Source organism: Mesocricetus auratus, unplaced genomic scaffold, assembly GCF_017639785.1.
Source record: "Mesocricetus auratus isolate SY011 unplaced genomic scaffold, BCM_Maur_2.0 Super-Scaffold_100003, whole genome shotgun sequence".
NCBI lineage: Eukaryota > Metazoa > Chordata > Mammalia > Rodentia > Cricetidae > Mesocricetus > Mesocricetus auratus.
In genome coordinates, this window is record NW_024429188.1 from 20,079,021 (window position 1) to 20,091,633 (window position 12,613).

General features: G+C 39.2%; 1 protein-coding gene across 5 annotated transcripts in view; it reads left to right on the forward strand.

The window, feature by feature from the left end:
* The window catches only part of Cdkl5 (cyclin dependent kinase like 5), a 190,582-nt gene extending 178,360 nt beyond the window's left edge, over window positions 1-12,222 (forward strand). For 4 of the 5 annotated variants that reach the window (XM_013116385.3, XM_040744115.1, XM_040744116.1 and 1 more), the window contains 4 exons: window positions 3,489-3,588; window positions 7,283-7,405; window positions 8,592-8,711; window positions 11,820-12,222. In XM_013116385.3, the coding sequence (XP_012971839.1) occupies window positions 3,489-3,588; window positions 7,283-7,405; window positions 8,592-8,711; window positions 11,820-12,206 (730 nt within the window). In that variant the 3' untranslated portion in view covers window positions 12,207-12,222. The remainder of the gene's footprint in view (window positions 1-3,488; window positions 3,589-7,282; window positions 7,406-8,591; window positions 8,712-11,819) is intronic. The other variant, XM_005074227.4, reaches the window with a different exon arrangement.
* Window positions 12,223-12,613: the final 391 nt, after the last annotated feature.

The window sequence follows — 12,613 nt, forward strand, 5'->3', positions numbered from 1 at the left end:
TAATACAATACTAAATAAATGTTGATTAACTTTAAGTCAGCTTTTGTTTTAATTCCTTCCTTCCTTGATTACAATGAAGGTTTGAAGTTTCCTCATTCATCTTGATTCCCTTAATGGGAATAATTCTTGGGCTAGATGACATAGGCGTCACAGTTTTGTGCAAGACCTTACCTGTTCATCCTTTGTCATGTGTCCTTCCCCTTACTACTTTGATCAGAGCTACTACCCAAGGGGATGAGCTAGGTCACTGGAGGCACAACTCTTCTCAAAGCTTTCCTCTCTGAAATTCGTATGGCACCCAAAGCAGCCCACTGTACTGTGTGAAATTAGAGGGGCTACAAATCCAGATAGGGAAATAGTCGCCACTCTTACCTGGTTGGCTCAATGCTGTTTGTTTAGGCTCCTTCTCCTTGGTGCACCACACGGCTTTCCAGGTGCCTGCCCGTGTTTCCCCACAGCCACTCTCTCTCCTTCTCCCTTCCTCTCTCAGGCTGTTCGCTTTGGGTTTCCTGTATATGTTTCTATTTAGTTCTGCTTTGTTCTTTTCTTTGTGGCTCCCCTTCTTTGTTCAGGCTTAGTTTCTTCTGTCTGTTGGGATGCAAACATATTCATGCTCCGGTCCTAGTTTTCATCTTGTTCAATGGTAATTTATTTCCGTTTTTTCTTGTGTCCCCTAGAGTCTTTCCCTGCCTAGATCTCAGTACTGCTTCAGCTTGAAAATTTTTAAGTCTTCATTCCTCCTGCCCTACCTGGACTGTAGTTTATCCAGTGCCTTAAAGGCCCTGGGAAGTGTCTTTGTTTCATCTTCTGTTTCCCAGAACCAACTTTGCAATGCCAAAGTGCAAATTCTGAACTGTTTCCTGCCCCCTTCCTCTTCTTACACTCAACTTCTCCAGTGTCTCACTTGCATGTTCTTTACTCCACCTGGCTAGGCTTTTATCTTTCCAGGCAGCAGTCTATTTCCTCCTAGGAGTGGCATCTCCAGCCTTCTTTCCATTCCTGCTAGCACTAGAATTCTGCTCTAATGCCATTTTGGCCCCTGAGATTTCATTCATGAAGAGAGTATTTTTCCCCAACCATACATCAACTGCATCTAGAGAACCTGTAACTTTCCACCATCCCATTTGCACCCATGCAACCACATCTAAACCGTCTAGCTTTCAAAGTTAGAAATGCACTGTTCTCAGTTCCCAAATTAGTTACAGTGTGGCTGAATTGAATCATAGAACTTGTGCTTCAGAACTTGGAACTTATGAATTGATGCTTACAATCGCAAGTTCTAGTGGATTTCAAGAACACCTGTGTGCCATCATGTGTGGGTTTTGTGGTTCTGGGGTCAGATACAGGGCTCTGTGCATGCTAGGTACACATTCCACCAATTTAGCTCCATCAGCACCAGTTGGGTTGTATTCCCAACCCTAAAATAGTCTGTGCTGCATAACTCTTTGTTGGTGACTTATAGTATGTATTTGTTCTTGGAAATTAAGAATATCGATAACTTTAATGCATAGATAGAGCTTTTAAATGAATGGGCGGGTCTTTTTTGAGAAGGGCAAATATTGATTCATTACCCACTGTTCTCAAACACATGTGCTACAGTGATCCGCCCACATTAGTCATAGTTAGGAATACAAGCATATGCCTGTTTTTGTTCCCCCGTGCTTGCAATGGAAATCCAGGGTCTTGTGAATGTTGCACAAGTGCTCTTCCACTGAGCCACATCTCTAGCCAAGATTTTTATTGTAATTTCTTCCTGCATTTTAAAAAGTGCATTTAGGGGCTGGAGGAATGGCTTAGGAGTTGAGAAAATCATTGTTCCTGCAAAGGGTCCAGGTTTGGTTCCCAGTACAAACAGTGGCTCACAACTATCCATGACTCCCGTTCCAAGGAATCTCATACCCTCTTCTGACCTCTGTGAACTCCAGACACACAGGTAGTACACATAAATACAAACAGAATAAACACTCAAACACATAAAATAAATACATCTTCAAAAATTAAATAAACAAGTAATACTGAAAGTTCATGTTATAACCTATATACCTTCTTGTCGTGTACTTGGACTTATCTGATGTAGAAAACTTGAAATCATTATATTTTACTTAATATCATAGTTTAAATATTCTTTCATGTCAGTGAATATTCTTTGAAAATGTGATTTGTTTTTAATAGCCTCATTGTGTTTTCTGCCATGCAAACAGTAATGGTTTATTTAGAAGTTTTCTGGATTACATATTTTAATAAAATAAGCTGGGTACTGCTTTGCTCATATTTTCTTAGATATTATAATCACTTCATCACTCACTGATATGGTATTCTGAAACCATGAATATAAATTAACTCACTTTCAACAATGCTACCACTCTTATTTTTAGGGAATATGCAAATATGTGTTTTTTCAAGAATAATACCAGTTCAGTTGTAAGCCAAAAGCCAGAATGTTCTCTGTACACACCCCACCACCACCCCTCTTTTTCTTTTTTTCTTCTCTTTTAGGATTTTTTATTTTTGGAAAGTGTGTTTTTGTTTCACGGTCAGTTTTAGCAGATAGCCTCAGTGGCCTTCAACTTGCTCTTTCTGTGTGAGCCTCCTAAATGCTGGTGTTACAGGCATATGCCACCATACCTGCCTTATTTCCTATTTTTATTGAAATACCTAGTGTTATCTGTGGTGTCAATTTTTTTGTTTGTTTGTTTTTTGTTTTTACGAGACAGGGTTTCTCTGTATTGTTTTGGAGGCTGTCGGTCCAGCCCAGCCTCGAACTCACAGAGATCCGCCTGCCTCTGCCTCCCTAGTGCTGGGATTAAAGGCGTGGTCACCACCACCCGGCCTGTGGTGTCAATTTTAACATTAGTATTTTCAGGTAGAAGTGTTCTCCTTTCCTCCCCAACATACTGTGTTAGAGCATTCATTGTGTCTACATGTTTTCCTTGAGTACTTTTATTTAGGTGTAATACATTAAGGGTTTAATAAATAAATAGGAAATTTTCAGTTTGGTGCAAATTTTACTTCTGTTTATAATGTTTCTATAACAGCATTGATTTTTTTATGTTTAGTAACTTGACAAGCTACTAATAATAAGCTTATTGAGCTTGCTTTTAAAAGGTAAATAGAAAACTGAAGGTATTGAAAATGTTTCTGGTCTTTCTCTTGGAGGGTTACAGAGGAGGCATCCTCTAAGCCATGTATTTTACAGAATCTCTAATTCAGAGACTTCCAGCAGCAGGAAAATGGTTCCAAAGTACAGTTACAGATCATTTGTAATAGTGCTCAAATTGCTAGTGTGATCAAGCCTGTGCCAATGAACAGCCATTCCCCATGCTGATTAGATTTAGTTCCTCCTGTGCCTTTTAGAGGATCTTTACCTGTGGGCTCGATTTTTCATGACTGATTGAATCTGGTATGACACATTTTCAGTTTTCATTATGTTTGTCACACAGTGGCAAGAGATTCAAAGATCCATATGATAAAATTGTCCTCTCATTTAGGAAAAGTCCTGAAAATATTAGTCATTCTGATCAACTCAAAGAAAAGGAGAAGCAAGGCTTTTTCAGGTCAATGAAAAAGAAAAAGAAGAAATCTCAAACAGTAAGTACATGACTAATTTCTATATATGACATCAGTTTCTGTATTATTCTATAGATACATTTTACACTCTACATAGAGCAATCAGATTTGATTTCTTAATGTGAATATGTTGTAGATACTTTTTCCTGACGTCTTACACTGCCATCCTCTCAGAAAGCCTTTTCTAGATTCAGAAGAATCTCAGAAAGTAGAAGAAATTTAATCTTGGTGAGAAAATGCTTCAAGCCTCTCTCAATAAATTACTTATCCATGTGAATTTAGATTCCTGTAAAAACTGAGGACAAGGGATTTGTTTCTCTCTGTGAGGATAAAGATAGACAAAAACTTAGGAAGTGGTTTTGGTTCACATTTAAATCATGAAATTCATAAATAACCATCATCCTGTTTCCTTCTCTAGCTTATCTAGGCACAGAGATGCAATTTCATCTGACATTTCAGGGTTTGCTTTAGTAAGAAAAGGTGCCTCACTTATGAGGGCATTGGGAAACAGGCTGCACCTGAGACCCTGGGGAACTCCACAGCTGAACAGCGGTCCAGTTCCACTTGACTATATTCATCAGTGTTTGGACCCACATGATTGAAAATTCTAAGCTAGTTAGTAACAAGAGAAAGCAGGGAGGAGGAACAAGCCTCGAGGAGAGCAAGCAGTAGGGGCAGTTCACTCAAAAGAAACCTGGCTCCTTTCTATGGTACCCACACTACTAAGAGACATTGAGTTAGCCATTTTCAATAGTTTGGATTTGGGTCTTAGCTTTACTTCACACAAGATTTACTCTCATTTCGTTTAAAGAAGAAAATTAACTAATCAAAATGGCCTGTTCACATAGGCTTCATTGACTTTATGAGTAAACTAAATGCTTCTGGGGCCCATGAAAATTAGAAATTATAGCTTAGTGGTAACTAAAGATGTCTTCTTTAGTTAATAGTAGTAAGGTTTATAACTCATAGTAAGGGTATTTGTCTTAGAGATGTTTGAAAGATGTTAAAAGTGGTTTTTGTTTGTTTTTATTACATGTATATGACTGTTTTGCCTATATATATATATGTTTGTTCACTACTTGGTGCCCATGGAAACCAGAAAAGGGCATAGGGTTCTCTGGAATTAGAGTTAGAAACCTTTGTGAACTGCCAAATGGGTTCTAGGACTCAGACCTAGGGTCTCTGGAAGAACAGCTAATTCCTCTTGAAACCTGAGCCATCTCTCTCCATTCCCTAAAAGTATTTTTAAGGCCCCTCTAAATCTAGACCTCTGTAAAGCATTCTTTCACTTGCATATTAAATGTATTTCATTCAAAATAAATGACTTCAAGTCAGGAGTGGGCTGGGGCATGGTATTTCAAGTATTTAATCCCGGCACTCAAGAGGCATAAGTAGGCAGATTGATCTCTGAGAGTGTTTGTGTCCAGCCTGGTCTGCATAGTGAGCTTCAGGGTAGCCAGAGCCATCACCACCCACAGCAACAAAAGATCTCATTATGGAAAAAAAATGTGAAAAAAGAAAACATTCTTAATCTTGTCCAACTTACCACAAACAATATTAGAAATTTAGTATTTCCCTGTAGCTTTTTAGCCTGTGCATATGCTTGTGAAGGAAAGGTGTGTGTGTGTGTCTGTGTGTCTGTGTCTGTGTCTGTGTGTGTGTTGTACCTCTTCATTTTAATGGTTACATGGTATTTCTGAAATGTTCATGGGGGTGGAAAAGGGTACCTATATCTTTTAACTGAAACTTGCCTAGATTGAAATGTCAAATCAAAATGTCACTCAACTACATTTGTTCCTGAAACCGAATTAAGAAATGAAGAAATAGGCTTGACTTTGCTTCAGGATGCTTAAAATACCTTAAGTGCTAAAAAAATTAAACTGCCATTGTCCATAGAACATATTGCCTTCAGAAATTACCCTTCAGATACTTGTTCCTGGCCACTGCTAAAAATTGTGTGGGGTTTTGTTAACTAAATGCCTATAGTCCTATGATGTGACTAAGTTGTAGAAAATAGGAAGGATAGAAGAATTGAGGCTGTCTTTTATATACATTTAGATTTTAATGCTTGCCTGCCTTAGACCAACATTAAACTAAAGCTTCCCACAGATCATAATGCCTTACATTTTCCAAACCAAGAGTTTTTTATACCTCTCCATTTTTTAATTAAGAAAAAAGTGTAAGGGCTCTGGAATCTTAGAGTGAGATTTTCAAAGAGCACTACATACAGATTGCAGACCTCAGGCACTGAAGCCTGGCATTGAATTAACTCTGCTTCCTTTGAATGAACATTCAAATGTAACTAAAAGGAACTTGTTTTTACTTTCTAAAGTTTAGTAAAAAGAAAAATAAGTAGAACAAACCAAAAAATTGAAGGCATTGAAACTTTTACATAAGCTTGCAAGAAGTCGAAGTCCAATGCCAGAGGAACATAGGATACTATATAGGTGTATCCTAAATCTAGTTTACTAGTGTAGGAGCTGAGCCAGGCAAGTGGTGACCTGTCCAAAGTCACGAAGTGAGTTGGAAGAACTGAAACTGGTTCCCCATGAAAGGCCTCTGAGAGCTCCCTGCTGGTCTTCTTGGCAATCCATGTTAAACTCCTGTACAGGGCTTCTGTCATTAAAGCAGGAAAACTAAGATATTTACACAGATACCTTCATGCATTTTTTGTTCTCTGACCATTGAGGCAGCAAAAAGAGAGAAAAGAGGTGCCCAAAATAATTCTGTGTTGTAAACGTGGCTGCTTTGACTCAAGCAAGTCTGGAAACTGCCTTGGGGAATCTGGCTTCAGTTGTATACCCAGGGAGTTACATAAGCCCTCAGAGCATATGGTGACTTTGCCAACTTTGTAATTGTATCTTCCTTAGTATCTTAACTTGAAATGATACTTCAATTTAAAGATTGAGCTTTTAAAAGAACTTAGTGTGTGTGTTTGCGTGAGAGAGAGAGAAAGAGAGAGGGGGGTGTAAAGGATCCACGGTCAGAGCACAACTTTGTGGAGTTGCTTCTCTCTTTTGACCATTGTGTGGGTTCTGGGAATCAAACTCAGGTTGCCAAGTGCCCCACTGATCCACCTTACTAACCCTGAAGATAAACTCATGTCTTTTTGCTTGAAAACCAGAATTCGGAACTGTACCAGATGTTTTAAATGAGGTATATATTTCTAACATGTAGATTAGGGCTACTTAGTATCCCAAAACAGTGGTAATTCCCTTCCAAGTGATATTTACTGGCTCAAGATAATTGACCAAGAAGTTCAAAATGACTTAAAGAATATTTTCTTTTATAATAAACAAGCCACATAATAAAATCTCTCATTTACTGAAGCCCTAACAATTAGGAAATGACTGAAGTTCATCAGTAACTCATTAAACACAACTCTTCATAATTGTCTTATTTTTGATAATAAATATGTTCTTAAGTAAGCATAAGCAGATATCTAAATGTCTCTAGGCATTCCTTGACTATTTCTCATAACCATGGTATAGGCCATGAGAATTTGTGTACTTTCCTAGACTTACATTATTGTTTCCAGTCGAAAAATAGCAAGTAGTCTCTCTAGTAGATGCATAGCACAGAGATTTGTTTCCATCAGTGTTAATGTTTAATCATTTGAGGACTACCCAGGGCTAGTAGTTTCAAGTAAAGCACCTATTTATTTTACTTAATTTTTTTCTTTTTGCAATTAGCTCATTTGTATCTTATATTACAGACAGAGTCCACCAACGGGGAGAATCCAACCATCAAGAAATCCCTCTTTCCTCTTTTTAATTCAAAGAATCATTTAAAGCATAGCTCTTCTTTGAAAAAGCTTCCTGTAGTCACTCCACCCATGGTACCCGTTTTTACGTATAGTAGCCCTGAAAACTGCTCCAGTAAACTTGTTTTACTGATGACAACAGCATGTCTTATTTTCATGGAGTCATATTCTCTTTGTGCTAGTTAAGTACCTGAGCCAGTTCCATAAATTCACTGGGATATATGGATACATATATAATACATATATTTTATATATATTATATATCTGTATGTAGTCTGGGTTTTCTGCATCAGTTAAAGATGTTGAACTAGTAAGGCTGGTTTGAATGGACTGATTAGCTAATTATTGGCAGACAGCATTCATGAAGTCCTTTAATTCCTGTAAAGAATATGATTAACATTTGCAGTCAACAAATATCTTTGCACTTGACTTACCGCATGGACCTTGTTACCATTTGGTTGGCAGTTTGTCTCTTTGAGACCAACTTTGAACTGACCAAATTAATTCAGCTAACAGGCTCCATGAAAAAAAGCAGTTTGTACTAGTTGATAACCTGTTCTTTCCTTACCTGCCTCTAGCCTTTGCTGGTCACTAGGTGTAAAGCCATGGCTTTTGCTTGGCATTTAACACAACTCTCCTTTGTCTACCAAAGTCATTGAATAGACCAATTGCATTCATTTAGAATTTGTGGCATAAATTTCCAGTAGTTTCTAAGTGTACAATGCCAGACCCAGATTTACTGGGCACTTTGGGACTATGATTCAAACCAAGTCTCCCCACTTCTCTCTCCCTGAAAGTCCCCTAGACTTCTTTGGTAACATCAAATACAGAGTTTGCATCATATTCCCAGCATGAATTTTTTATTGAACTGGTTCATAACCTAACTACAGTATGGAATGAGGATACGACAGCAGTTCCTGGTCCAGTCCACTTTAACTGCTCTCTCTTACAGCTACTGAAACTAACAGCATGGGAATGCTTTAAGGGTTAAGGTTTTAACCAAGTGCATGACATCTGCCAATTTTTCCTAATGTAGGGAAAATGATTAAGAAGGCAGCAGAATTTAACTAGCACCACTTGCATCATGAACATTTGAAGAGTTTTGGTTTACTTACTGGGTCTGTTTGGTTTTTTCTCCCTCTTTTGAATTTTGGTTTAGTTCGATTTACTTTTTGGTTTGGGTATCCTCTTGGGTGTGGTTGTATATCTTAATTAGGGTTGTTGGTATGCTTGTTGAATCCTTCTCCGTCTTTCCCTCTAGGTACCTAATACTGATGGCCCTGATCTTCTGACCTTACAGAAAGCCATTCATTCTTCTAGCACTGCAAGCAGCAGACCAAAGGAGTGGCGACCTGAGAAGCTCTCAGATCTACAGACCCAGGTGAGTTCAGTTCACCAATTTTCAGGCTACATTGTGTCCTGTGATGTAAGGGCAAAGAAGAACAATTTTAGCCTCCTGCAAATAGACTCTAATGAGTAGCCTTGATGCATTTTCCAAGTCAAGATGATTTTGTCAGTGATTCCTTTTCCACTGGAAACAGAGTTAGCCCCCACTATCTAGCTCTAGAGGGCAGAGGGGCAATATAAAGAGATGAAGAATAGTCCTAGCCCACAAATGGGCTACAGCTCAGAAGACAAAGATTCATGAAGATCTTAGTAAAAAGTAAGATGTATTACAAAATATTGGGGAAATTAAACACAGGTTATAAGAGGATTAAGATAACCTTTAAGATACTAGCATATAAATTGGGCCTTGTAAACCAGATACTAGATAACTTTCTTGAAAGAATATATCAACTTCTGAAATCCAAACTGTTTTTTATAAAAGCAGGCAAACACTAATATTAGGAATTGCATATTACATAGTAACATGGGGTTATATGTTCTTGCCATAATGGAGAACTTTAAAATTTTTTTCAACTAACATATCTGTTTTAAACAGTTATTCTAATTGGAAATATTTCAGTATTGGACCGCTCCAGTACCCCATAACAATTAACATAGTAACATAATCTACCATCTCTATTTTAACCAAATTTTTGGAATTTAGAAACAGTGGCTCTGCTTTTTATAGGCCTTGTGTTTTATTCTTTTGTTCTTAAGAAAACATTTCACCAGTTAGTCCAGGTTGGCCTGAAATTTGCTGTGTAGCCCAAACTATCCTAGAACTAACAATCCCCCTGGCTTTATGTCCCACCTGCAAAATTATAGGTCTGATTTGTTTCACTATAATCTGTTACTTGGAGATATAAACAGGAGTTCCCCAAAATTGCCATTATCTTTACCTGGTCATTTATATTTCTACTTAGAACATAATCTATTCTGAGGGTTAAGAGGGCATAGAGAATCAGATATGCTAATTCTTTTGGATTATTGAAACTAGGAACTCAAATGCCTGAGGGCCTAATGCTAACGAGTACCTTCACATCTCCAACTGATTCTGCATTATTATGACTATTTGATAACTTTATAAAATTCACTAGGAAAGACTCGTTTTATTATTTTAATAAAAAAGGAAAAGTAGTCAGGAATGGTGCTGCACATCATAGTCTCAGCACTTGGGAGTTGGAGACAGGAATATAAACAGTTTGAGAGTATCCTGGGCTATATCTATGTCCAGGCCAGCCTGGGCTACATAAAGGCAAGGAGCAGAGAGGATCAAGAGTTGGAGGCTACCCTGGGCAATATAAAAGGGATCATTGTAGAGAAAGAGTCCTTTTGAGTATCTCTGGTGTGTAGAATATTCTGTCACCTCCTGGGGGTACCCAACAGCTTTCTTTGGAAAAAACATTGGAGGGTTTTGGAGGGCGTTTCTCTGGAAGCTCTTTCTCCTTGAGTCGATTCTCAGTTCATTTTCCTTGGTTGTTAGCACCCTGTTTCTTCAAATCTTACAGTTTTTCTAGAGATTCACTGTTATTCAAAGTTAACTGATAGCTATAATGCATGTGGCTTATACCATGGCACTCTGGATAAAAATACTCTGAGGTTTACCAGGTAGAGGAGCTTCAGTGGCAGGTTGGTTTGTTTGTTTATGGGTTGTTTTCTTGTGTGTGGGGGGGTGTTTTGTTTCTTTCATTTTGTTTTTTAGAGAATCTTGGAAGTTACCCAAATTATCCGTAAATGTATAATTCTCTTCCGTCACCCTCCCAAGTATCAATCTGGGACTGCAAGCATATGTTGCCATACCTGGCTTTCTATGCCTCTTCTGGTAGTGGCTTTCCTGTACCTCATGCTAAAGGTAGAGGAAGAAGATAAAGTGTTGCCTTTCACATTTGAGAAACTTAAGGTTCAGGAGTTACCTGAAAATAGTTGGCCAGTCAGGGGTAGGTCTCATCCATGACCTAGCCTTCTGCTTTCACTCCAGTCTCCCTTCACTGTACCCTTAGATCCTTTGATCAGCAGCCATTTTGCAGGCAGGAAGTCCATTAACCATTGTTTCTGTGAGCAGTTGAAGTGAATGCTCTGTATTTTCAGTGCCCAAACTGTTCCCATTCCCACCCCAAAAGATGAAAATGAAAAAGTAAAAGTACAGCATATAACATGGAGATGTAGTATTAGAAAAAGTAAACATTAAACAAATAAGAAAAAAGTGCTATATAATTTTTAACTAGCTTCATTGCTACCTAAAACACTACATTTTCCCAGCTTCTCTTGCAGCTAAATGTGGTTATATTTCCAAGTTCTATGGAGTTGTATTAATTACTTTTCCCATTGCTGTGACAAAATACTTTCACAGATTGAGGGTATCTGTGGGGAAGGTATGACAGCAGGTCACATCGTATCCACAGTCAAGAAAAAGAGAGGCACGAATACCAGTGCTTAGCCTACTTTCTCCTTGGATGTAATCCATGGGATGGTGCTGCCCACATTCAGGGATTCTAAATTTATTTATTTTTAGTTTATGTGCATTTGAGTTTTGCCTGCATGTATGTCTGTGTGAGGATGTTAGATCCCCTAGAAATGGAATTACAGACAGTTGTGAGCTGCCTCATGGGTGCTGGGAATTGAACTCAGGTCCTGTGGAAGAACAACCAATGCTCTTAACTGCTGAGCATCTCTCCATCCCTTCCACAGAGATGCTAAATCCAGTCAGTTGACAATTAAAATTAATTCTAACACTGATAAAACACAAATGGAAGACATATTTGGGAAGTCTTCTGAAAAAGGAGAGGCACGTCTATGTCTCTTGTTGCTTCTGCTATCTGGGTAAAGACAGGATACAGCCAGATCAAGGGAGCCCTGACTTTCAGGTACTACCTTTGGGTAGCTCTAGTTATTTTCTCTAGATTTTTAGGCCTTGATTTAAAAGGCAGTTACTAAAATCTTGTTTGAGGAAACCTAGAGACCAGATAGAGCTGGTCTTGCCTCTCCAGCCATATGTTCTCCCTTCCTGCCTCTGTTTAGTTATCTTGTACCTGACCTCCATGTTCTCCCAGCTCTCTCATCTACTCTAAATTAAACCTTGTATACACCTTAATCTTCCTTTCAGAGCCAACCACTAAAGTCCCTTCGCAAGCTGTTACATCTCTCTTCATCGACCAATCACCCGGCTTCTTCAGATCCTCGTTTCCAGCCCTTAACAGCTCAACAAACCAAAAATTCCTTCTCAGAAATTCGGATTCACCCCTTGAGCCAGGCTTCTGGTGGGAGCAGCAACATCCGGCCGGAGCCTACACCAAAGGGCAGGCCAGCCCTTCAGCTGCCAGGTCAGATGGATCCTGGATGGCATGTGTCCTCTGTGACCAGGAGTGCCGCAGAAGGGCCTTCCTATTCCGAACAGCTGAGTGCCAAGAGTGGGCCAAACGGGCACCCTTATAACAGAACAAATCGCTCACGAATGCCAAATCTGAATGATTTAAAAGAGACAGCCTTGTAATTTATGCTGGGATGGGGGCGGGGGTGAGGGGGGGAGAGAAGTCAGTTGGGGGGTGGGGTCAGGGTGGGCTGGGAAATGGGCTGGGCCAGGGTAGTAAGCCAGTATTTTCAGCTTTATGAAGGTGTGTGCAATATTGTGTTGAGGGGGGGCCGTTTGGCTCCTCACAATCACAAATGCTAGTCAGGGATCTTAGAGCCACGGGAGTTCCTTAGGGATCACCACTCCCCACAGGTCTTGTGTGAGAATGGATAGATTGTGCCATTGAGGAAGAAGAAATTCTTGCCAGTTTCTCCCCAGTACATTCCAGCTTTAGTGCAATCTCTGTTGAACTTGGGGAAGCCAGGGTATGTCCTTGGCTGTGAGGGATAGAAAATTCATGTTGACCGATGCCCTTACCACATATTTTT